Source organism: Solanum stenotomum, chromosome 1 (assembly GCF_019186545.1).
Source record: "Solanum stenotomum isolate F172 chromosome 1, ASM1918654v1, whole genome shotgun sequence".
In the NCBI taxonomy this organism is placed as follows: domain Eukaryota; kingdom Viridiplantae; phylum Streptophyta; class Magnoliopsida; order Solanales; family Solanaceae; genus Solanum; species Solanum stenotomum.
The window spans coordinates 6,695,527-6,722,731 of NC_064282.1; the positions used below are offsets into that span (position 1 = coordinate 6,695,527).

At 36.0% G+C, this 27,205-nt stretch overlaps 1 protein-coding gene across 4 annotated transcripts; it reads left to right on the plus strand.

Annotated features, from left to right (window-relative positions):
- The first annotated feature begins 16,210 nt into the window (after window positions 1-16,210).
- LOC125852906 (protein LNK1) lies at window positions 16,211-26,050 on the plus strand. 4 transcript variants are annotated; one of them, XM_049532594.1, is made up of 9 exons: window positions 16,211-16,385; window positions 16,755-16,862; window positions 20,923-21,497; window positions 21,686-22,025; window positions 22,110-22,187; window positions 22,386-22,991; window positions 24,331-24,479; window positions 25,413-25,548; window positions 25,629-26,050. In XM_049532594.1, the coding sequence occupies exons 2-9, from the start codon at window positions 16,803-16,805 to the stop codon at window positions 25,725-25,727; spliced, it is 2,043 nt and encodes a 680-aa protein (XP_049388551.1). In that variant the 5' UTR covers window positions 16,211-16,385; window positions 16,755-16,802; the 3' UTR covers window positions 25,728-26,050. The 4 variants fall into 4 exon arrangements, with proteins under 4 accessions (XP_049388551.1, XP_049388566.1, XP_049388543.1 ...); XM_049532609.1 differs by lacking the exon at window positions 16,211-16,385 and having other exon boundaries at window positions 16,392-16,862; window positions 22,386-22,431; window positions 22,552-22,991; XM_049532586.1 differs by lacking the exon at window positions 16,211-16,385 and having other exon boundaries at window positions 16,392-16,862.
- The last annotated feature ends 1,155 nt before the right edge of the window (window positions 26,051-27,205 follow it).

Below are 27,205 nucleotides of genomic sequence, written 5' to 3' on the forward strand. Positions count from 1 at the left end.
GGCCACGTAGTCCGTCTTAACCACGAACTTGGAGCCTAACAGGTAGTGTCTCCATGTGCGCAGGCAATGTACGATGGTTGTCATTTCTTTCTCCTGTATCGTGTAGCGTCGTTCGGTCTCGTTCAACATGCGGCTCTCAAATGCTATTGGGTGTCGATCCTGCATCAAGACTCCCCCAATGGCAAAGTCCGAAGAATCCTTATGCACTTTGAAGGTTCTTGAAAAGCCAGGCAGCGTCAAGATCGGCTCTTCTGTTACCGCGGCCTTGAGGCCTTCAAATGCTTACTGGCACTCCTCGCTCAAAACCCATGGCTTATTTTTCTTCAACAACTCGGTTAGTGGAGCGGCCTTCGCAGAGTAGGCACTTATGAACCTGCAATAATAATTCGCAAGTCCAAGGAATGATCGTAGCTCGGTCACTTTGGTGGGCGCCTCCCACTCCTGGATCGTCCGAATCTTAGCCTCGTCCATTCTTAGTTCGCCCTGGCTGATGATATGGCCCAAAAAGTGCACCTTATGTTGGGCAAACTCACACTTCTCTCGCTTGATGTAAAACTGGTTCTCCCGCAAGACTTGGAAGACTTTCCTCAGATGCTCCACATGCTCCTCCAAGGTGTTGTTATAGATGACTATGTCATATAGGTAGACCACCACGAACTGATCCAAGTAGGGATGAAATATTTTGTCAATTAGCGTGCAAAATGTAGCGGGTGCGTTGGTTAAGCCGAAGGGCATCACCAAGCACTCGTAAGCTCCATACCTCGTCACGCACGCCGTCTTCGGTTCATCACTCTCCGCAATACGCACTTGGTAGTAGCCTTTTTGGAGATCCACCTTGGTGAAGTATTTCACCTGCCCAAGCCTGTCAAACAAATCTGCAATGAGCGGGATATGATCCTTGTTCTTAATAATTACCTTATTGAGCGCCCGATAGTCGATGCACAAGTGTAAGAATCCATCTTTCTTCTTCTGGAACAGTACCGTCGCGCCATAAGGTGCCTTGGATGGACAGATGTGATCGGCCTCGAGGAGTTTCTTCAACTGCTTCCTCAGCTCCTCTAATTCGGGTGGAGCCATGCGGTAAGGTGCATGCGCAGGTAGCTTGGCTCCAACCTCCAATTCTATCTTGTGATCTACCTCGCGCCTCGGAGGTAAAGTCTTCGGCAGCTCGTCTGGCATCACGTCCTTGTTTTCTTCAAGGATCTTTTATATGATCGGTGGAAATAACTCCTTGGCACCATTGTCTTCTTCCAAACTTGCAATGGTGGCTAAAAACGTTGGCTCCCCTTTCTTCAGGCCCTTCACAAGCTGCATGGCCGACAAGTGGGTGCGTCCTTCCTTTTTTGGCACCTTAACTAAAGGTACCATGCACAACCCTTTCCGCTTCATGACCATGAGTCGTTGGAGGTAGGGGTCGATCATGGTATGGCAGCGCTGGAAGAACTCTTGCCCAAGAATAATGTCAAAGATATCTAAAGGAGCGACGGTGAAATTTGTCTTACCTTGCCACTTTCCTAACGTGATTCTCACTCTTTGGGCGACTCCGCACACGGGGGTCGGTGGTGCATTGACCATCTTTAGGCGGGTGTTGCTTGGAATATAATTCAGCCCTAACCTCTCTGTCGCCGTCTTGGTCATGATGTTTGTTTCTGTCTGGAGTCCACCATGGCACGAGTTGTTTATCCATTAATGGAGATGTCTACATACTGCGTACTGAAGTCTCCTAGATTCTCTGTCTGTTTGACTATAGCCCCGCATAGTCCAACCATGCCTAACTGCGTCATGCTCTTGCTCTTGTGCGTCATTCTCCTTCCGTTCGCATAGGATGGTACCAAGGTTCTTAATCTCTGGGCTCCTAGCATAGACGTGTGGTCCTCCGCATATGTAACAACCATCTCCATTGATGATCTACTGTAATGACTCGGAAAATGATAGAGTGAAACTAGAGCCTCACATGTGAGTTTGGAGTCGAGAACTTAATGAAATGATTATATTTGAATTTGACCCAAAAGTTCTTAATAATGTGCTACGGAAGTTACCGAAAACTTGTTTAGCTGTATATTAAAAGATCCGTTTCGTTTTTCGAAAATCCGACTTCATATTCTTGTTTAGGGGGTCAAATTTAGTGGGAAATGGGTCTAACCCAAATTTTAGAGCAACCGTATCAAAATCCGAAATTTCCAAGTGAAGCCTTTTTCGAGGGTCTACTTTGGAGGGTCATATCTCCTAGCACATAAATTATTTGGGTGGCCAATAATATATCCATGGAAAGCCCTTTGAGTTAGCTACCTAACTCACTTCGTTTCACCTCATTCGGAGTTCGGACGAAGAAGTTATGCCCATTTTCGTAAAGTCTGTCCGACAGAAAATGCAAATTCCAGTAGCTAATTTTACTGTTCATTACTGTTCACCCGCCTGAAATTTTTCCAAGTGTTGGACCATTTTTTTTCAAAGGACTTATATTATTTCCTATATACCATTAGTTCATTCCCATCCTTAAAAACATTTCCCTCTCTACAATCCTCCATTTAAGAAGAAGAAGAAGTGGGAGCTAGGGCTTTGGATTCAAGGCTTTCTTCATCAAATTTCGTGGGAGATCATAGCAAAGGTATGGTGGTCTTGATCCTTGTCTAATTTTCCATTCAAGGAGCCAAATCCAAAGTTAATTCAAAGTATGAAAAATCTAGGTTTTCACTCAATCTCATGGGTTCTTCCACCAAATGGTTTTAAAAGGTTTCTAATGGCACTTTATGGTTATATTGTTGTTGTATTGACGATTTAAGATGAAAATACTCCATGAACCCATGATTTCTCTCTATTCCTAGTTTATGCCTTTATGAAGTGGGTTGCTAGATAATGAATGTATATGAATCAAACTTGTTTAAAGGTCTTTAGATTGTTGAAGTATGTCATTACCCATGCTTATTTTATGGTGTATTGTTGGTGTATTGGTATGTGAGGCTTATGGCCTTAAAGGCATAGTATGAGAAATTGGAGTGTTATCATGACATTATACGAATGAGAATTCAATGAAGATAATGTGATCATGTTATGAATGTAAAGGTGTTGTTGTAGGTTGTTCACTGGTTTGGTTGCATAATTACTACCCTATTTTCCATGCTCTTTGATTCCATTACATGCCTTCAAGGTGTTTGACAAAATGTCCAACTATGGAGAATTGATGAATCGATGCTTTAAAGTTTGAGTTATGAGATGTATGGAAATCCAGAGATGTGTTGATGACACTCATGAATGTTGATGATATAATATGAAGGATTCTTCAATATAAAGTATACCTTGAATTGGTAGGGCTTATGCATCATTTTCTTGTATAAATGATTATATTGTTGATTGTTGAATCCTTGGATCGGTAGGCTTATGGCACCCTTCCACACATGCTTATAATGAACCTTGGATCGGTAGGCTAATGGCACCCTTCCATTAATGATAAGTAATGAACCTTGGATTCGGTAGGCCTATGGCACCTTTCCATAAAGGTTAATGATGAGACTTGAATCGGTAGGCCCATGGCACCCTTTCAAGAGGAGTTAATGAGCTTTCCTAAATGTACCTTGAATCGGTAGGCTTATGGCACCCTTTCATGTGTTAAATAATGTACCTTGAATCGGTAGGCTTATGGCACCCTTTCATGTGTGATGATGTCAAAGTAATGAACTATTCTATGGGAATGTAGGCTAAGCACCGAGCGGATTTGGTTAGATGGAAACTCCCCCGACAGTTAGGCATGAGTTTCAATGATCGTCTACCTTATCCCATAAACTATGTGCCCGCATAGGAAGCTAGTGGATCCATTAAGCTATATATACCGGTCTTCCTTAGGCAAGTAGACCACCTCTTTTCGGTGTGGGGACTCATGACACCGGATTCCATGACAAGCTCTCATGGTCTATGTCGGTTAAACGCTTACTTCCCATCATGTGAGATTTCATTATGGTTTCTTGACAGGTTCTACAAAGTGTAGGTAGTAGTATGGGATGCTACCTATACATTGCACGAGTAGGCTTGGAGAGGGTCATAGTGAGTTTCTCTAAATCCTAATGACTGTGACATGAATGTACCCTAAATGAGGTTATTAAAGAATGTTGGCTCTTAAATGCTTAATATGTTATGCATGTTATACTTGGGTTATATTACGAGTTATTTTCCCTTGTCATGTCTTAATTAATGATATACCTCTTATGTATGAATATTGTGCAAAGGTGAAAGAAAGGAATGATAAGTTACTTTAAGTGACCTAAATGTGGTGCCTTAGTATGGATGGTGGTATGGGACGCCATCCATACATTGCACGAGGTATAGCATAAGGGTTTCTTGAGGTGAAGGTCCAAGGTAAAGGTTTTCATGTTGATATTGTTTAAAGGTGATATTATGACTTACTTGATGTTATGCTTGTCTTGTATGTCTTTTATGCTATTGTTCATGATATTTCAAAAAGGTGGCATAATGCATGGTTTCTAACTAAAATGTCCCTTTTTAAGCATGTTTTGCATGGTCATCATACTTAGTACATTTTGTGTACTAACCCATATTCTTCATACTTTTACTATAAGTGTAGGTTCCGGCAAGTGATCCCTCCTAGCGAGTTTGAAGTGTTGGATTGCTTTCCTCAAAGACTTGGTATGTCCTCATGGATTCGAGGACAAGACTTTTAAGTTCTTTTGTTCATGTAATAGACTTCTTTTGATTGTAAAGGGCCGTGTCCCTACTTATGTTTTGCGACTGTGTCTAAGATGGTCATGTGAGACTTAGACTTCCGCTGTGTGTTTTTTTAAAGTTGTTTTAAGAAGTTTAAAGGTGTGGATGTAAATAAGTTTTTTTTTTATTATTCCGCACTATTTTCATTATTGAATGCAATGAATGACTATGTGGCTTGTATAAGACCCCTTCGGGGTCGAGTACGCCTTGTTACGACTTGGGGGTGCTCCCGGGTCGTGACATCTACGCCTTTTTCTCCGTGTAGTTCTGGTGCATGAACCACTTGCTGTCCGGCTTGTGGGAGTCGTGATGCTTAGGGTGTGCCTGTTGCTCCTTGCCTCGGCCACAATCTCCCCCACCTTTGGCATGACTGCTCCTTGCATCCTTTCCTTTTGCCTTGTCATGCCGATTGTGCTTAAGTTTGTCAAAGACTCGGCCTGTGTGATGGCTTCATCTATAGTCTTGACTTGTCGCCGCTCCAACTCCGTCTTGGCCCAATTTTGCAGTCCGTCCATGAAGTGGAACATCATGTCTTCGTCCGTGAGGTTTGGAATCTGAAGCGTTAGAGTTGTTAACTCTTTCACGTACACCTGAATGCTTCCCGTTTGCTTCAGCTCCCTGAACTTGCGCTTAACCTCATATATGACGTTATTAGGGAAGAACGCTTTCTTGAACTCCTCGAATAATTGCTCCCACGTGTTGATGGTGCACGTCCCCTTCCCAATCTCGGCTTCCTTACGCCTCCACCATAGCATGACCATCTCTGAAAGATACAACACGACAGTGTTGATCTTGTTCTCATCACTCTTCACCCGATTACACTTGAAGTAATTCTCCAAGTGCCACAAGAAGTTCTCCACCTTTTGAGCGTCGCGGACGCTTCTGAATATTGGTGGCTTGAGAGCCTCGACCCTGGTCTCCCTATCACGGTCGGGTGACGTTGATCCTCCAGCCTTGATGCCTTCATTGAGTGCCTTTATCTCGGCCTTCATGGTTTCAATTGTGTTCAACGCCTCCATGAGTCGGCACTCCAAGGAAGTGACGGCCTCTTTTATCTCAAACTCGACCCACTGACGTCCCTCCAACTCCTTACAGATGTTTTCGGTCTCTTCAAGGGTGAAGTCTTCAAGAGTTTTGAACTTGTTGTCTGCCATATTCATGCGCCGACCTAATATCTCCACGGCCTGCCTCGCCACTTCAACTCTTGCGACCCACTCTTCTCATGTGGTGACGTTAATGGTCTCCTCACCAAGTTCATCGTCACTTGCCTCGGTGGTCGAGGGTGGATGAGATGTTAGCGCCTCGCTTGGTGTGGGATCCAACAATATTTTCTCATTACTCTTTTGGTGCTTTTTTCCCTTGCGGTTCCTTTTTCCACCATCCGGACGGTCGTTGGTGGTGCTAGCGGCGTTTACATCTCCTTCGGTTTCCATTCCCTTAGTATCAAACCTTCGCTCTGATACCACTTTGTCACGGACTTAGAGTTTTCACTAACGCTCTGTGCGGCTCTTGACAACTTACTCACTATCTTTTAAGATCTTGTTAGCTCAAGAAAGCTCTTTATGCTAAGATCGCTAAGAGAATGAAAAGAAAGACTTAAAAAGATCAAAAGAGAGCTTTTGAAGAAGGCTTTTTGTATCTTTGGAAGGTTGCTTTACAATTTGAGTGATGCCTTGCAAATGGTTGGCACCTCTATTTATACTACCAACTAAGGGCAAAAGTGTAAATTAAAATTACTTTACAAGTTCCTAAGATATTTACACAAAGGTCCCTTTCTAGAGAAATTTACATGGTCTAGGACCTTCCATGGCCTTCTTGAGAAATCTAAAGGTTTCTAGAGTTCTCCGCAAGCCTCTCCTCAACTTTAGAACGTTCTACCCCTATCCGACTGCGAAATTAGGCTGTCAAAGTGGCGGGACGTCACACTAACCTACATATAGAGAGTATATATTAGACACTCCTTTTCATTTTTGCATCCAAGTGCAAGATTAGGCAAATAAGCATAGGCGGATATTATACATGGTTAATGGGCCTCCTCTTCATTCAATTCAATGTACTAAATAAAATTTCATTTTTATTTATCTACTTCAGCATAACTAAGAGATTTTTTTTCTTGTTTGCATTTGACATTAACTACTCAATCCTTAAATTTCTTTCCAAATACATTTAAATTATAAATCAATAATGTCATGAATGTTATGTGTATAAAATATACACTAAAATTATTATTATTTACAAAATCCATCCAGGACAAGTAAAAATGAACTTAGTGAGTAACTATTAAAAGGAGAAAGTACTTTGCCATGTTGCTTTTCCTTAAAGAACAAAATGTAACTATAGGGCAAAAGAATCTTGAAACTTTTCATTCATTGCCTTCACCTTTTACTCGCTCGATGTTCGCTATTTGTATTCGAGCTCGATTAAATATTATAAGGTAAAACATCCCTTAACAAAGACAACTTAAAACCAGAGGGACTCGAACATTAGATTGTTGGGAAAGGCAAGACACTAACAAAGGATGCCCGATAGGATAATACGCAAATCTAAACTTTCCCTTCTATTTGAATCAAGAGATGACAAATTAATGCAAGATCAAATACTGTTCGGGGTAGCAAACAAATCAACCAAAGAAACAAGACAAAGTAAAATCAACACACGAGACACCAAATTTAACGTGGAAAACCTCTGTGGAGAGTAAAAACCACAAGGCCAAATCTCCACTAAAAGTACAAATGTGATCTCCAAAATGGTCACCAACAAAGTGTCAAAACAATGAACACAACTACAAGATAACACCAAAAACTAGAGAAGTAAAAGGAGTACTAAAATCATCAAAATGCAGCTACTGTTCACGAGCTGAAATCTGGATCGGAGCTACATGACTCCAAATCCACCCCTCTCTATTTCCACTCAAAGATTAAGTTGAAAGGAACAAGCTGTTCAAAAATCAGCTCAACTGGACAAGAAATGAAGCAGGAATCGTGATTTGAAATTGACTGGTAGGGCTTGTGCGAAAATTTGCACTCTCTCACTTTTTTCTCGCTTTTATTTATCCACGTAGGAAGGAAAAAAAAACCCAAAACCCAACATAGATCTCTAATTAAGAATGAAAGAATAGTTACCACTCCACCAGTTGGTATACAAGATATAGTTACAAACTTATCTACAAGTTCAACAAAAAATTATTAACTTTAGCTCGAATCTTATATTTATTTCAGTAAACTATATATATATAGTTTACTGAAATAAATGTATAAAAGCTCATAAATTTAAAAATCTAGCTCCGGTTGAGACCTTCTGATCCCTCATAGTACATATGTATGTAACAAAAAGTCCACGTTTCTCATATTATATATAGTTTGGCTTGGTTTATTGCATGAAAGGCATTGAAATTCATGTTTTAGGGTGATGAACGTAACATGTACAGCTTACTTTTTTTCTTTGAAGTACAATTGTTGAACGCACTTATAGGCACGGGATTTTGGACTAAATACGGAATGTGTACTCTACATCCAAATTAAGTCCCTATTTCTTATCGCAAATCCGTTTAATGAATTAATGTTAAGTCATTTCAAGTTTGGCACCGAAATTACCCGTCGATATATCCCTTTTCTCTGCATCTCATTTTTTTTCGTTAATTAATGGATTTTGAGCATGTGATTCCCAGTTTTTAATTTCTATACAGCGGCTGAGGTCAATGGATTTAATAACAAAAAAGAGTATCAGGAAATTTGAGCTTAAACTCAGTTAATTGATCATTCAAATTTTTTTATTTTATTAGTGAGGATTTAGTTGCTATATTGTAATTCTCTTTCTCGATTTCTCCTTTTTCTAGCCGTAGTAAAAAAAGAGAGAGATGCCGTATGTAATACATATATATTATATATAATCTAAATAGTCAATATATATATATATATATATAGAGGGGTACCCAGGATTTCGGTAAGAATATGGGTGCACGATTTCGAAAAATGCATCTTAAATATAATTTTATCGGTTTAACTTTTAGGTTCTTAATATGAATCATTAGATTAAAAAAATTATAGGTCAAAAATATATAATGCTACTAGTTTTAATTTTTAATATATACATTTAATTTAATTATATAAAAATTTTACCGTGCTAAAATTTTTAGGAATTTTTTATGTAACACACTTGAAAATTTTGAAAGATAAAAGGAAAAAAAAAAACAAAAGAAAAATTAGTTGAAACGCCAAGAGTGTAATCGATAACCACTTCGGGGGTGTTATTCAAAAAGACAAGATAAATATAAGATTTAAATTTCTATCCTCACCTAGAGGTGCACCCAATCATCATCGTATTATTATATGATATTTTGAATGTGGGTTCACATATCTATATTTAAATATTTTTTAAAAAAATATAACACTACAATATATGATCTAGAGAGGAGAGCATAAGTTCACGTGAACTCACGATACCCTCTCTAGATACACTCTTGTATATATATATAATCACGTATAATAAATATATAATCTAGGTATATCGATTAAAAAAATATATGTATGTGCCTATTTGTGTAAAAATCCCAATTATTTAATCAGATTAGCATGTGACTGTATAGCTAATGAAAGCCTACAATATAGGCTAAAGTTCCTTGCTAGACATGATTTCTCCTTTGACATACAACATCCATGGACGCTAAGCAGTAACATCATACCGATCACCCCCAAATTAAACGATACCATGTTACAATAACCTCTATTTTAAAAAAATAATAAGTAATAATTATTATTTCTTACTTGATGTCTAGTTATCACTTATCGTATTAATAATAATTAGAATTCTGATTAATTAATTCATATCGGTAGCAGGTAGGTTTTGACTTGGAACAAAAATTAGAGTTCAAAAAATAAAAAACTATTTTAAATTTTATGGTTTTAAAACTAAAAACGTGTAGAAGATATCAAAATGTCATTTCATTTTCTCGATTTTAAACATTTTTGTAGAAAGTTAGTTTAAAGAGTTGTAGAAAAAAATCATTATTTTTTACAAAGGTTAAGAAGGAACGTGAGAGAAACAAATTGCAATAGAAATGAAGAATTTCCGAAATAATATCTTAGATAACCGCTCAACTTTGATTTTTAATTTAAAGAAAGTCAGTTGAACTTTTAACGTTTCCAAAAAAATATCTATTGTCAACAGTATTACTGTCAGCAAATGCAAACAGTAATAATTAGTGCAGCCTTTCCTATGACTTTGAAAATGTTGCAACTCTCACGTCCTCTATATATAGGCATGCAATATCTCATTTGATAATTTGTGACATACATGTGCTACTTTAATCAAAATTAGTATCAACAAACTTTTTATAATTTTAATTAATTAGAAGAATGAAGAAGACTACACATAGAGATGATAAACAAGTGAAGGAAAAAACTCCAAAGGGTCATTTTGTAGTGTACGTGGCAGTGGGTGGAGAATTGAAGAGATTTGTTCTTCACATATCTTACTTGAAGAACCCTTGCTTCCAGAAATTGCTAGAAGAAGCTGCTCAAGAGTTTGGATTTCAGAGTCCCAAGGGAATTGTTTTGCCTTGTGATGAATGCATTTTTCACAAGGTTATTCATTTCATTTCATGAAGATTATTTTGATAATATATGCACCAACCATAGCTATAAAATTTTCTCAACTAACCGAATATAAATGTTGTGGTTAATTTTTCAGATGGTCTTAAATATTAAAAATCGTAGACCATAATGTAAACTAAATATATGCAAATATTTTGAAGGTGTTGTTGTGACTTATATAATAGTTTTGGTTTCAGATATATGTTTAATGTATAGTATTACTGTTTTATTTTATCTGTGAAGCAAGTTCTTGGGAAGTGAAGAAAATGCAATTTGTTAATTCTAGCTTTCTTTATCTCTTGGGAGTTAGGGATGGTGTAAATATTTTAATATATTTTTAGTATTGGTATAAATTAACTCGTTATAAATTGTCATAATTTCCTTTTTTAAAGTCAAACGATAAGCACTTTGACGGACATTTTACGAAGTATTTTTTCATCATATTGATATGTAAAAAATGGCAATTTGTAATACTTTTCGTATAGTTTTTTAATTTCTAATTTTTTTTGTTTGAGATATTGAATTAATGTAATTTAATTTCACTTTGAAAATTAGTCAAATTGACTTTCGAAAAGCGGAACATTACAATTTATAATATTTTTTATTTTATTTGTTAGACGTATTAGTTTCGATATATTTTTTTACATATTATTGCGAGTAACACATACTGCTGACATACACATACTTAAAAGATTCACATTTATCTGCAAAACTATAGTCACATTATATGGATACTTAATTTAATTTAGCATATTTTTATTCGTTTACATTGACCAATATGTCCATGCTAGATTTATACTTGAACATAGAGCTGTCAATATGGGCTAGCCCACCCCATTCGGGCTAACCCATACGGGCTTTGACATTTTACGGGTCAGGCCAGGCTAGCCCATTTTTGGTGTGGGCCAGAAAACGGTCGGCCCAACCCACAAGTACGTGGGCTACAAGCTTGCCGGGCCAGCCCATTTTTTTAAAAGTTATATATATATTTATGATTATTAAATTAAATTATAAATTATAATTTAAAAATATTATCATAAATATCAATAAAACAATATTACATGGTGTTAATGTTACTACTTGTTAATCAAATCCACAAATAAAATTATCTTTATAATATTTATTAAGTTTTTTTCAAGTAAAAGTATAAATATCTAAATAGAAATGTTAACCTAACTGTTTTGCAATGATCACAATAAAACACAAAAAACATGACAATATTCCAACCATAAAAATGTAAAAAATAAACTCCTTAAAAAATCATGAAACTTATGGCGTATCTAACACTTCATGAAACCTATGACGCATCTAACACTTCATGATCATCTTCATCAAGCATATCTGAATCAACTTGTGGGAAGGTTGTCTTAACATCTTCATTTTCATATGCAATTTATATGCGGTTTCAATTAGTTAAATATTAAAAAATAACTAAATTGAGAATTATAATATTTAAATGTACACAAAAATATATTACCAGTTTGAGAAAAACCGTCTAACCAGTTTCGAGTAGCAACAAGTGTTTGGACATTTTCATGGTGGATGCAACTTCTATACTTAGTGATTTCCTAAAAAACTTTAAATAGATTTTGAGTTTGGATCTCTTTAATTTTAAATTTTAATATTATATTATATTTTTTAATTAATTTGTATTAGCCCACGGGCCGGCCCTACCTATATTTCTCAAGCCCCACAAATCAGCAGGTTTATTCAGGCCGGGCTAAAAAGCCCTTTTTTTAAATGGGCTCCAAAATTTTTAGCCCAGTCCTATCAAATCCTGGGTTAGGCCAGGCCGGCCCAACAAGCCTAGCCCATATTGACGGCTCTACTTGAACACGTTTCATCGGATTTATAAGTTATAAATACGAGGCAAATATTTGAAAAAAAGTACAGTTTTGGTGAAGATCAATGAAAGGGAAAAAAGAAGATAAAAGTCGAATCTATTAGGCAATTTCTTTGAATAATTGTATGATATTTGGGTTTAATTTTATCCGAACTGTCAAATCGAAAGGAACTTTTTATAGGATTTTTTGAAGAACAAAATAGTATTTGGTTCATTGAACTTTAATTTTACAATTTACTGTATTTAGATTTAATCCTATATTTAAAGCTACAGAACACTAAAAGGAAGCGTTAAGAGAGTAAAAAAATGTAAATGTGGTAGTAGAATCGAAATACGTTTTTTTAATACAATAATCCAATGTTTTTCATAAGAACAAACAAATTTTCAGGAAGTTATAAATTAGAATCATAATATCACAACTTCAAACCGTTTCCTAATCACATATACCATTTCTATAACAAAATCATTTTGTCATGAAATTTTTAAAACAAGTCTTTTATCTAATTACCCATGAAATCAAAGAAATTTATAATTATGACATAGACATTAAATTGTGAATTTTTATTTTAGCTCTCCAAGGACATTATTGCATTTATATATTCAAGCAAGAAATATTATTAATTAGCGATTAAGTACGTTTTTTTCTTTCTGCACTACATCGTCTGATTTTTATCACTCTCTATGACCTCTTGTTTTTTAAAAAAAAATTAAATTCACAATCTTAAGATTGGATATGAAGAATTTTGACCACCCGATCAAATTATCTAACTTTATTAGTTGAATGATTAGTGGCTAGACAATATATGGTAGATTTTTATTGTATTTAAAAGTTAAATGAGCAAGTTAGTTGAATTGAATTTAAACAAATTAAAATGGATGAATCGTCCGAGAGTTCTTTACATTTTCACTGTTAGAGCCATAGAGGCATATTCTTTTTTTGTTTACTTAAAGCTCTAAAAGGTACAAATTAAAGAACAATAATTTTGAAAGGCAAAAATTAAAAATCACCTTAAAGTCATTTGCTTGAATGATCCAATAATAAATGGAACAATAATTCACCCAAATTTTATTTTTTAAAAAAAATTATAAAATAATTCTATCACCTCTAATTGCCATTAGTCAATCCAGTAATGTAAATGAAGAAATGACAAATCAAAAGTACGAGTCAAACATAGCGGTATAAACTTGTGTTTGAAGAAGCAATGTCCACATATTTAGAAAATATATTATTGGTAGTTTTTTATAAATTTATTTTTAATTAAATTATTTTATTTTATTGTTATCCATAGAATATCTAAAACTAACGTGCAAGAAATATTTTAATTATTTACAATGTCACTTTCTTTTTTAAAATTTAAATTGTATAACCTATTTTCACGAGTAATTAATAGGAGAGCACATCCTTAGCATTAATTATTCTTTTCCAAGTTATTGTCTTGTTCATTGACAATGATTTTCATTTTTCTGTCCGTTTACCAAATGAACGGCGGTACGTAGTTCTTTCTTTATAGTAGTTCCCAAAAGTTAGTTGAAATTATTTTCTTTGGTCCCTAGCTTTAATTTTTTTTTTCCCGATTCCTAGCTTTAATTGACTCATGAATTTGTTTTAAACTTATTCGTTTATGGTAGAAATTAAAGTACGTTGCTAAAATAGTTTTTATTTTATTTTATTAATTCACACTTTTTCGATGATGTGTGATCAGCTTATTTAATTGGAAATGAAAAATCACAATAGAGAGCACTAATTTTATATGATGTGAATCTAAATTAATCAGATCAGTAAATTTTGAAAATAAATATAGAACTAATTTACATTACTATTTTTGAACAGGTTTTTTTTTTTATGTGTTTCTCATTAGATGTTTGATGTGTGTATTGGAGCTCCGATTGAATCTGAATTGCACTCATTACATGGCCCATTTAGTGGTGACGCTTCCAACATGATTTTCTTCATACCTAAAATTCAAATTTGAAACCTCTAATTAGAAGTGAAGTAATCTCACCACTGTACCGCAATCCATAACGATGAATAAGGCCTCACAAGTGGGAGCATTAAACAAGACAATGTGACTCTCAAGCAAGTTGACGAGAGGGACATAACATAAGTTTAGCAAAAAGTTTTATGAATTGAATAAAAGTTAAATGGGATAAGAGTCTGAAAAATACCCCAACTTTGATCGGATTTGTTGTTGCGATACTAAACTTTCATGAGGACCTATTACCTCCCTAGACTATTTAATACCGTATTTTTTACCCCTTGAACTATTTAATAGTGTATTTTAAAGGTATATATGTGCCCACGTTGACACATTACTATTTATAATTTTGTATTATTTTTTATGTTTACGTGGGCAAATATATATGTTTAAAATACGATATTAAATAGTCTAGGGAGGTAATAGGTCCTCATGAAAGTTTAGTATCGCAACAACAAATTCGACCAAAGTTGGAATATTTTCCAGACCCTTATCCCAAGTTAAAACATTGAAACACACTCAAAACCACATAGAATTCAAAACAAAGAGATACACAAAGTTTTGTGTAAATACTTGACATAATAAATTCTCTTTTAGTTAATACATGTTTGAGTCACATACTTCTAATATTAGTTGCGGTTATATATTACTCATCCACACGATTAACATATGTATTTCAAATTACTCGTCATGATTGAACTAATTAAAATAAATAAATCGCTTTTGCCCTTACATTAATTATTTTTGAAACTTGAAAGTATAGATATTGCAAAATTTAGAAGAAAAAAACAAAGTTTCTTCATTTTTAATTTTGATACTAATAGATAAGATAAAGTAAAATGTATTGAAAAGTAAATTAATAAAAACTCGTCTTACTTATAATTATGAAAAATGAATAAAGGAAAAAAAGTGCATATATATAAGATAGGGAGTAAGAAGCAATTTAGTTGGTAAGTAGCGAAAGAATATATAACAACTACAATTAATATAATAATATTAATTCTGAAAAATGTGAGTAGGTGGTATGTAATTGTGATTTTGAAGATAGAAATAACGTTTATGAAAAACACATAACTTAAATAAAATATATCAAAATAGATATAAAGAAAACATGATAGATAAGAAATCATGATAAAAATAATAATAATAAAAATAACAACAATAAATAATATGATAATTAAAGAAAAATAATAAATTTGAAAATTAAGAAAATAAGGAGACATAATAACATGAGTTTATCAAGAATTTCTACAACGGCTAATCAAAAGTATTGTAGTTACACAAATCAAATGAAAATGTACACATGCTTCATTTTTGGGAAAAAAATCTGAAATATATCTGAACTTTGATCGAAATTACTGTAACAATATCGAACTTTGAAAATGATCTTTTACCCCATACTATTTCATAGTGTATTTTAAAGATATATATGTGTCCATGTGGATATTATAAATATTGCATCATTATAATTAGTAACGTGTCCACGTGGACACATATATATACATTTAAAATACATTATTAAATAGTGCAGGGGAAAAGATCCTCCATAAAATTTGATATCATAACAATAATTTCGATCAAAGTTAAAATATTTTTTAGACATTTTTCCCTTTATTTTATAGCCACTCTCAAATTCTTGTTGCTCCACTAAACATAGGTTTTAAGTAAACTGTTGTTAGATTTAAAAAAGGAAAACCACTGAGTCATTATCACAAAAATGTTAATTAATTAATCTGATAACCACTATGATTAATCCTTTTGTCATCAATTAGTGCGGTATAACAAGAATAAAATATTGGGAATAATTGCGGATTAAGCAAAGCAGTAGACGGAAGCAGAAAGCAAGTGCTATATATTTACCGGCACGTGGCTTTGCACATATTAAACGGCATCAAGCCTTCTATCGACACGTGTCAATTATCTGACGTGGACCAATCGGGTCAGGGAAACGGATCGTATCGCGACCCTTCCTCTCAACCACAAATTCTGATACCCACTCTCAAAGCTGTGTGACCGCAAATTTGATCCCCCGTGCCACGTGTCAACCACGCCTGACACTTATTTACATAAAATAATAAAAAATATTAAATTATTCCTGAATTTTTTTCAAAGCTGTTTGTTCTCTTTCTCTCTCTATCCAGAAACTCCGAGATTTGTCTTTCCGAGCATCAAATTAGGGTTCTACTGCTGTCCTTGTGCCGTTCAAGTATCGATTTTCTGGCCAAGTTCTAGATTTTGCCGGCGCTTATCGGTTTTGAGGTGAGTTTTCCGGCAGGATCTTTTGTGAAGTGATATTTGCTTGGTTAATTTGTGCTCTTCTTTATCAACTTCTTACTGGTTGAACTTCAGCGATAAGAGTTTTCAGCATCTGAACTGATTGAATATTTTTCTTAAGTCAATTTACTACATCAAGTTGTAATCTATAGAAAATCTTACTGCTTTCTTATTACTTACTCATGGATGTTCAGATTTTGAAGCTTTGAGAAATTTGCGCGAAATCATTTTTGTTATCTCAGCGGTTGTGTATATAGGATGCTTAAAAAAGTAGGAGCAGGAGAATGATTTTCTTCAATTGCTTCTAATGCTTTATTTTCCACATTTCTTGATATGTCTGGTTGGTGAATGGAGATAAAGGAGGATTTGGGATTTGAATATGAAATCTGATCAGTGTGTTGCATGTGGCTTGAGTGCTGGTTAAACAACTCAAAAGGAATGTCAGATTTGCAGTTATACGGGGTAAAATTTTCTACTTTCTGAAGAGTGTATTTTTATTATTTGATGCCCTTCTTGACTGTTCTTTACTTTGCTTCTGGCGGCTAGCAAGCGGGTACATTGAATTTGAACTTAATTTGGTGTGCCACACATATTAGATTCTTTTCAGTCTATATATGTATTCTTTTGATGATAAATGATGGGTGTTGGAATACTGACCCCCAAATTCGCCTAAGGAACAGGTATATTCTATGTGTTCCTTTACAAATTACAGCAGTTACGTTATGTAAAACAAATAAAGTAATGACACAATATTTTATCGCGGAATATCCCAGCTCTTAAAGGGTAAAAAACCACGACCTATCCCTCTGTAGGATTTAACTCCACTTCATTAAACTCTGAGCCTCAACAAAAGATTACAATTCTATGTAACCTAAGGAATTATAAACTCTAATCCCTAGACGCCAACAACCAACTAGATCGTCGACTCCACTTCAAGTTATGAATTTGGATTACAACTTTTGCAATCCTAGGAACTAACTCTAATTCCTAAACTCCAACACAAACCCCCCAAGGTTTGTGTTCCCAAGTCTTTTAAGTCGCCCCAACTTGAAGACTCTATTCCTACTCCAATTTATACTTCACTAGATCTGGAAAGAATTAAAGATACAACTCGATAAAAATTCAATACAAGCAAACTTGACCTAATAATTAAAAAGCATAAGCCAATAGATCAGGTTCTTCGATCTTGTTTCCCTGCGTTGGCTGCACTTCGTAATCAAAAATCACTTAAATATGAACTCCCTCTATTTGATTGTATTTTGCTTGTAATTCTTTGTTTAAGTGCGCAAGTTTCTTTCGAGAAAATCTTGCCCTATTTATAGATCAAGGATCTTTTCTTCTTTTATTTGATGACAAGGGAAATCCGCAGCCGCTCCCCTTTGGGTGCGCACATGGTAGAACCCCCGCTCCTATGCAATAGCTTGCAAACCACATAGGAGAGGTAACCCACACTAGGCAAGTCCGATGCGACGAGCGCGACCCAGAAGGCAAACCCCTTGCTTTCGCTGGCAAGGGGTTTCGAACTTGAAACCTCCAACATGGAAGTCCCAAGCCCAAACCACTGGGCCACTCCGAAGGGTGAGTCTTTCCTTCTTCAATTGGATCTCGGTTACTTTTGTAGTGGTTCCTACTTTTTGTAGGATTAGGCATCCTATTTTAACTGGGTATAACCCATTATGTGTTTCCTCTTCCTTGTAGGACTCCTTTATAAAAGGAAACTTTATGTACTGGTTTCTTGTCGAAAAAGCAATCCCTCCACCGCTTTATAACTTCTAATTTGTGTGGTTGACGTTCTCCATATCCCTGTCGGATTCGGTTTGAAAGGAACACGGCGGCGCAACCTGCTCCTTTCATCTGTTCCCCTATTTGTCAATCATCAAAATCTTTCTCGATCTAACAATGGGGAAATAGAGAAGTTGGATACTTGGAGCCCAATGAATGTGGTTAGGATGTAAAATTTGGCTATCTTTTACCATTTAATTCTGCTCAGTGTGATTTTATATTTGGAAAGTAGACATGAGGATCAAATGTTGTACATGAAATTCAATTTGTTGAGTGTACCTCTACTAACTAAAGGTTACTTTTTGGATACTCATGAGTTCCCCGAGCCAAAATGCCAGAGTAGTTGGAGTGTAGTATTTTACCTCTGTACTTTTTACGTTTAGGTCCACATGAAAATGAAATATGTAAACTAGGAGATGAGAAGTCATTATCTCTGTGGATTGGTCAAACAAACAGCATTTAATTCTATACTTTTACTGTCCTCTTTCAAATATGTACTATTAAGTTATTTGCTTCTTTTGTTGAACACATTAAATTCATGGAACATTTCTCTGCTTTTGAAATTCATTACTTTTCACCTATATGACCATGGAGTCATAATATGAAGATATAAGAAAGACAGAGTCGTCTTTGTTTGTCCCCTTTTTTTTTTTTGATAACCGAGAAATCCGTATCTCACTCGCCCTTTGGACCAATCACAACCTTCTAAACTCGGTGGATAATGGACCCGCCCCTCTACCCTTCTCCACTTAAATACCGGGCTTCGCTTTGCATGGTGTGGGGCTTGAACCTGCGACCTAAGCCACAAATCCTCCACCTTTTGCCACTTGAGCTAGGCCTTGGGGGCTTTGTTTGTCCCCTTTTAACGCCTGCAAATGTCTGAGTTTGGCGTAATTAGTGGATAGGGGATACAAGCAGACATGTATTAATTCTTTAAATGAACTACAAGGAAGATATGCCTCTGGAGATCCCCGCAAATGCTTTTTCTTTCCGGCAGGGACTTCTGGACAAAATGTAAGTGAAGGTTTCAGGAAATAGGTCGTGGAGATGCGCCCCAAATGAATTTCCAAAGAGAATTTTTATCGTCCGACCAGTGAAAATGTGGAATTTACCTGCGTTTGTTGTAAAATAGTGCAGGAAAAACCAGTTAAGAATGTTGCTCTTATATTTTATTTTTGTCCGATCAAGATACATAACACGCTCTTGAAACAAAGGTACATACCTGAACCATGACATCAAGTCACTGATGTGAAGGAATTATGATATTTTTTTTTGGCGAATGAATTAATAGATGTCTGTCTATGGCACTCCCCAAGGGCTTTGATCTAGTGGTAAGAGTGTAAGACCATAAGATCTTAGCAAGAGATGTGTGGATCAGGCGCATGTTACGAGTTCGAGTCCTGCCACATATTAAAGGCCTGGTATTAGTGGAGAAGGGTAGAAAGTCAGATTCATCACCTACCAAATTACAAATCATTTGCCACTAGCCCTCCAGGATTTCTCGATTAACCCCCAAAAACGACGTCTGTCTATAGCATATGAGTGTGGCTAATAATCTATATTGAAGGTAAACCAAGGAAAAGTTTATGAAGGGGCTAGTTATGGCAAATCCAAGATGTTGTTGAAAAGCATATGAAAACCAGAAGGCAGAACCTCATTAATCATAGAAAGGTTGGGGTATGCAAAGTTTTTACAAGTCCTACTTACAAGAAATAGAACCCGTAAAGGTTATAGTACTGAAAAAACTAGAGTTCCTGATTTTTCTTGATCGAGAAATTAACTCTAAATAAAATAAGAGAAGTCCTAAAGCAATAAAGAAACATGCACCTGAGGATTTAAAAAACCTGTAAAATAACTATTTTTTTTCTCCTGATAAAAAAAAAATCCAGTAAGATAACAACAGTCAGATGAGAAGACTCCTAAACCACCTAAGTACTATAGTAGATAGTACAAACCAGAAAATTTGTAGCATGAACAGTATTTTCATAAAAAACTGTAGTATTAACAGTTACTTTAGTTCCATTAGGACCTGCATCATCAAATAGAGTATACTGAATTCTTCTGGTAGTCTTACTATGACGACAAAACTAATTTTATTTTTACCCTTATGAAGAGGTATACTGTAAATGATGTACTGAGAGTGCAGCATTATCTTCTTCAGCATCCTCCATTCACTACTTCTTATACATAAAAGGTACCGCACATTTTTCTGAACAATGTCGCAGTACTGCAATGTCGTCCTTCTTTTTCCTCAGCTGACCTGCTTCCCTTTTCGATTATCTTTCATGCTTTGTGAGTATCTTAGATTCTCTCTCCTCAACGACAAGTAATTAGAGCGCAGTTAGCAGAGATTTAGGGGGATTTCTTTTCATCTTCATGGGTGAAGTTATCCCTTTTTCTCTTTTAAAAAAAAGAGGTTTCCGTGTAACCTGCACTAATAGAAGCATGCACATACCTAGTGGAATAGTTGAGGTGTGATAAGTTGGCTTAGTCTGCCCCAATATATTAAAGTTTCTGTCATCTCAGTAAGCTGCATTTGCTTCATTTGTGACTTCATTTTTTGGTCAGTTTGGTGAATGTTAGCTAGTTCCTTTGGTGATTTCTACTTATAGCTTTGTAAGGGACAGAGAGCCTTCGACCTTTCTCATATTATAATATTTAAGTTTTTATTTGAGTTGCTCATTTTATGGAAGTACCCTATGAAGTTATTACAGCTAAAATTCTGTAACTGGTGTAACAGCTTGACGATATATCTTGGGATGAGTTCTGCCACAATGATGATCATATAGTGCCACATCCAAGTAGCGGACGCACCAATGAACCACTCTCCCAGAATGATAGCCGTAAGAAGCCTCGCCATGAAGTAATTGGTTTAACAGGTAATGCAGGTGATCAATCTACTGGTAAATATGCTAATCAGCAAAAGGAGCAAGTGTTGAGTAATAGAAGCCCCAAAATGCTGGAAAAGGACTCGTGGGCCGATGCACCTGATGGTGCATTCTCTTCTCCACGTGAAAAAGCCGTAGTCGGAGAAGTTTCAAGTTTACCAGCTGAAAATACCAGGACATCCAATCGTTCCATCAAAAGTAATATAGACTCCATTGAGAACGAGTCCTGTCCTAATGGTCGCACTCTTGATGACAAGAATGCTGCTGTGGGGGAAAACTCTTATAGCTATCCACTTGGTCCCATATCTCAGGCTGATGATGATCTCAGTTTTCTTGACAATAGTTGTGATGATAAAGACTCTAATGATCTCTTATATTATAGCTGGCCTGAGATAGAGAACTTTGAGGATGTTGACAGGATGTTCAGGTAACGGCTTTCCTTATTTCAGTCAAGTGGACTTTATTAATCCTCATTTCATCCTTTTTAGGGGGGAAAGATGTGAACAAAATTTTGAAAAAAGAGTTCCACCCATAACATCTATGTCATCTTTTGTTATGAATATAGATAAAGTGAATAGTCTGTTTAAAGACACCGATAATTGTAATGCATTTCAGGAGTTGTGATTCGACATTTGGATTTGGACCTGGTAGTGAAGATGACCTAGGTTGGCTTTCATCATCAAATGTTATTGAAGGATCTGGAGATGGATTGACGTCTGGTTTTAAGTTTCCATGTCCAGCATCCAATGCACTTGGAAGTACATCCGCCAGTCATGAACCTTCAAAGCCAAAGGAAACAAACATTTCAACTGATAATTCTGGCATTGAGAATCAATCACTTGGCTATAATAGCAGTTCGTGGTCCTCCGAGAAAAATGAATCTGTAAATCTGAGTCATTTGTCTTTTTTAAATGGATCAAGTAATTTACAGTGCAAGTTAGCACCTGATAAGAAGGTAATGATTCTGTGCAATGTCAATTTATTTATTCTTTAAAGTCATAGCATGCATCAGCTTACCTGGAAGGTGGTTGTTTTGAAGCAGGCTGAGGTACATGGCGGTGGAGTCCAGGTCGAGATTGTATCTAATAGCCAACCAAGAATCAACAATAATGTAGTGGTGAGTAAAGAATGAATGGGTAGTTCCAGTTAGGTGCATTTTCCTCTTCAAGTTTTAGTGTGAGGATGAAGGAACAATTCCTGAGTTTCTGGATGATAATGACTTTGAATATCTTCAGCTATTCTATTACATACATTGATCCTGATGTGACTAATTATTCCTCCTATTTTTAATTTTCTTATCGTTTCTTCTTTCCAGGATAGCATGCAAAAGAAACACTCCAAGCACCAGAATCTCTCCGAGGGTAAAAGAAAATGCGGTTATCTAGAAAATGGAGACGCACTCAATAACACTGATAGCCATCCAGAGGAGCAGAAGCTGCCTTCTGGGACCGCAAGCACTCAAGTGAATTTCGCATCTGCAGGTGTCCTGCAGCAAAAGCAAGCTCAAGATCCTGATTTTGGCTACTTGGGTGGTAGCTTCTCTTACATGCATTCAGATTACGGTCATTCCAATGGGAGTGCTCTCCATCCAACTCTACCAATTTTAAAATACGAAAGTAACGGTCTCGTGTCTCTTTCCCCCAAGGACTCTTATGCATCGAATCAGGTACAGTCCATGGAGGGTTCTCCTGATCCTTCTTTTCAGGTGGCTGCTATGACAAGAAATGAGAAGGCAGAGAAATTATTCCATCGGTCTGGAGTTAAGGTTGAAAATAACCGTGATTTTGAAGGGGTTGGCATAAGAATTCCCACAGAATTAGGATCCTCAGTTGTACAGGAGTGTTCTTCTACAAATTCTGGGTTGGATGAAATTTCAGAAGAAGCAGCTAGTTTTCATCAGCTTCAACGTGTCATGGAACAGGTAATCAGTTCACTCTGAAATTAACTGTATTGTGATCTTCATCTTCATTGATAATGAACTCATTAAGAGTAAGGCTGCAAAAGAGTTAATTCAACTTTGCATATCTGACATACAGGTAGTCAGTTCACTATGAAATTAACTGTTTGCATATGCATGTTCAAGGCAGGGGTGGACGCATGTACATTGAAATGGTGTCACGCGGCACCGCTTCGTTGGATTTTTTTAATTAATATACATAAAAACAATAGTCAGAAACAGTATAGATATGATCAAATGACACCAATTAACAACATGCGTCGTGCTGCCTGGTGGTCCAGAGCTCCAGTTCTCATGCTTGAAGTGATGTTACTTACTATTAACTTGAGAGTTCATTGGGTTCAGAATTTTATATTTGTCGAAATTTTACTATTTTTCACATAGATATCTATATTTAGTTAAATATATTGTGTTTGGTTGAATCCATAACACTAGGAATACATCCACCACTGTCCACTGGTTATAGTGATCTATTGATCACTTCTTTAAATGTCGACACCGCTGACAAGAAGTTCTGCGTACGTCACTAGTTCAAGGTAGACTGATTATGTGCTAATCAGCTATGTTGCTTGGACTCTTTAAAAAAGTCAACGGGTGCGTGTCGGATTCGTTAAAAGTAGTGTATTTTTGGAGAATCCGACACGGGTGTGGCATCGAAAGTAAAGAGTCCACAAAACTTAGCTTATCAGTCTTTGGGTTCTGGTGCTAATAGCAGATATTTCGTGAGCTGGTGTCTTATTATTTCCAAAAACATTTCATGCACCTATACTTCGTATATTCTAAAGCATTTCAACTTATTATAGTTGATTTGGGATGCAGTATATCAAAATTTTACTGCTCACTCTCTTGGAACTTACGCATACCTCAAGGGATTGTTCTGATTTTTTAGAAAGGTGTGATATAGCTAGAACACACTTGTTGTTTTGCACACATACTTAAAGTGACTGTTCGATTTTTTAGAAAGGTGTGATATATCAGTTACACACTTGTAGATTTGTGCATACTTCAGGGTGACCTTTCTCGTGCATGTCACTGTTGCAAGAGGTAGTCAAGTGATCCAGTATATATAGGCGGTTTACATATGTTGTCGCCAGGCTAGAGTCATATTTTGGCTGAATGCAGAAACCATCATACGTGTGATATGTTTCAGTATTGTCTGGTAATTGTTCATTTGTTGTCCCAGTACAATTTGGCAAGAATGGGCTTGTTAGCAGATTACCGAAAGTGGGTCTTCAATGTTATATCTGTAGCTGAAATTGACTTCTCATATAAATTTTACGATGTTGAACTTTTCTTGTTTTAGTTGGATATACAGACAAAGCTATGTATAAGGGATAGCTTGTACCGGTTGGCTCGGAGTGCTGAACAAAGGCATAGACATGCTAATCTCAATATTGTCTCTGGAGATGATGGAGGTACCAGCGGACCACTGGTTACTGAAGGAACAAACAAGTATGGATTTGTTTTCAATATCTACATTTATATGCATTGGTTTCTGCATAGCTTGTTGTCTTGGCGCTCTCATATTACTCCTATACTGCTTTTTGCTTTGTTAATTAGTCAGCTGGTATTTGTTTATATAGTTGATCGTTTGCTTAATTTGCATCATTGTTGAGCTTGACTTTGTGTAGTTCACTGATGGCATGTTCGCCGAGTGGTTGAATACTAGTCCAACTCTAAGTAGTAGCATCCTAATTCAAGTCTAGTACTTCTATAGAGTTGCTTGCCCATTGAATTATATTTTTCTACAAAAGTCTTGTCTATACGAGTTTATTCATCAAAGATTAGCCACAGATCAGGGTGAAATTAATAGAATGGAGTGGAATTGTCTTAGTACTACACATCTTTAGTGCTTTTCACTTCTACCTAAAAGTCCTGAAAGTTGACAAGTAGTCTGTATTTAGTTCACATGTTTAACAGCAGAAGCGAGAATTTAACGTAGTAAGGAGTTGGTATATTTAATATTTAATATGTCAAGTGTACAATAACATTGTAGAAAAAATTGATAGTTATAATTCCTTATATCAACTGTAGAATGTAAATGTGTACATAAAGTTACCTAAAAAAAATTGATAGATGACATACATAATGAAGTGAAAAGATGTTATGCACGGCATCTCAATTGACATGACGGTGCTGCAGGAGCGTATTTTAGTCTGAAAATATGTCTTTTTTTATTTTATAGTCATGGAATTATCAAACGACATACACGACTATACTGAGCTAGGAAAACCTGGGGTAATATGTTAAGCCAGAGAACCTTTTTAAAAGCAAACTGTGGCAGGGGGCTCCTTTGGGGAGGTGGTGCAGCAGCACATGTAAATTTTTTTCATTTTTTTTTCCGCATCATTTTGATCAGTAATGTTTAATTGGTTGTATTTTCAGGTGCACAGGATATGTAGACATCGAAACAGACACAAATCCCATAGATCGATCTATTGCTCATTTGCTATTCCACAGGCCTTCAGATTCAGCTGTTACCCCTGCCCGCGATTCCTCAACTTTGAAGTCGCCTTCCATGGTAAGCTTTTAGTTATTTCCTATATTCATGTTTAACTGTTTGCTATATGAAACCTTATCCTGCAAAGAATCAATGGGCAGATTCATGGGTCATTGTCTAGTGCACCAGTGATGAGTGACAACTTGATCTCTCATAGAGAAATTGCATTTCAAACAGATGGAGAAGTTGCTGATCATTGACCATAACTATTTAAGAAGTCAATTTCAGTTTGTGGGGGGATTTTTTCACATGCAGAAATTATCAAGATATCATACAAGGAACCTTTATGATTTGAATGTTTTCTCAGGGACTGGTTTCTGGTCCATGTGAGAACATATCCTTGTATGAGCTTTCACAATCAAGTTATTTTTATTTCACCCTAACCCTTCCTCACTCGGAAGGCATACACAAACTACCTTTCCTGTGTATACGTAGATCAAACCAACCGACTCTTTTTTGTTGTTTGTAAGTAGATAAAACCTGGAAATTTTCCAGAAGATATTTGCAAGTCTTGAAGTAGCTAGTGACCTGTTCCCGTCTTTGTTTTCCCTTTATTCCCCCTTAAAGCTAATTCATAATTTAATTTACCCTACACAATCTAACCCAATTGCAATACAAGATCAATTGCCTTTTTGTATCAAATGCAAATGAATTGCGTGCGTCAAGTGTTTGTCAAGCGTATCTAAATCTTTCGATTGATTTCTAGTGGTCTAGGATGCCATGGCAGAAACGACAAGGTCAACTGAAAACAATTACACAACTAATTAGCCTGGTTCTGTGCTCAAGGAAGTTGCCTCGTAGATGTCTGTTCGTTTTCTGCCTTAAGATCGATGTGAATGTATAGTTAAACATTTTTTTGTGCAGCACCACAAAAATATGAACATTATATTCACATATATACACAAACAAATGAGTAGTTGGAAAACAGTACTTTTTGAAAGAGAGGTGAGTGGTGACGGATACTTGAGTAGTTATTCTAAACAGAGTTGCTCATGTATTTTTATGCTGGGTGTGGAGATGTAGTGATATGGGAAGTAGGCTTTGATGAACAATGAGGCCAAAGAAAGGCACCCATAGCGAATTTTCGCTTGTTAGCCAAGTCGCCTATAGCAGGTAAACCATATTCAGCAAGAAGCTTGTCGATCATCCATTCAGGCATGTGCTGGTAGTCCTCTTTGGTGTACCTTGGATAGTGCAGAGGCATTTGGAAGTGGTTTATGCCACTCTTTTTCTTCACATCCATCACTCCGCCTATAGTGAATGTTGGAATTATGATGGCTGATTTTAAGAAAAAGCTATATAGGCATGTCAAATATCACAAGGATGAGGTGATGTACCTTCCCATATCATCCATTTTTTGGCACCTCGTGTGCTTTCAACCTTGAATAATCATGTATATGGGATTGTGTGTGTAAAGTGTATTGATCCTATGACTTGGATTTCTCATTTCTCAATATTCATGTATTATATGCATTGGAATCATACCATTGCTTCTACATTGGACCCATCTTCATGTTTATCTCACTCTTTTAAGACAATGCAATAAATTCTCATATTGTTAATTTAGTTTTGGTTGGAGAAACTAAAAAATAATAGAGGCAAAATGGAGTGTATACTAACCTTCAAGACCCATAAAAAGATTTTCATGTGAAAATGACTACACAAACTGTATCAAAAG

Excerpts from the sequence above, each read along its gene's own strand:
- LOC125852906 (XM_049532594.1), top strand. The coding sequence starts at position 16,803 with ATGTGGCTTGAGTGCTGGTTAAACAACTCAAAAGGAATGTCAGATTTG. Across the intron at positions 22,026-22,109 it reads AGTTAGCACCTGATAAGAAG|CAGGCTGAGGTACATGGCGG; the intron begins GTAATGATTCTG and ends GTTGTTTTGAAG. Across the intron at positions 22,188-22,385 it reads GAATCAACAATAATGTAGTG|GATAGCATGCAAAAGAAACA; the intron begins GTGAGTAAAGAA and ends TCTTCTTTCCAG.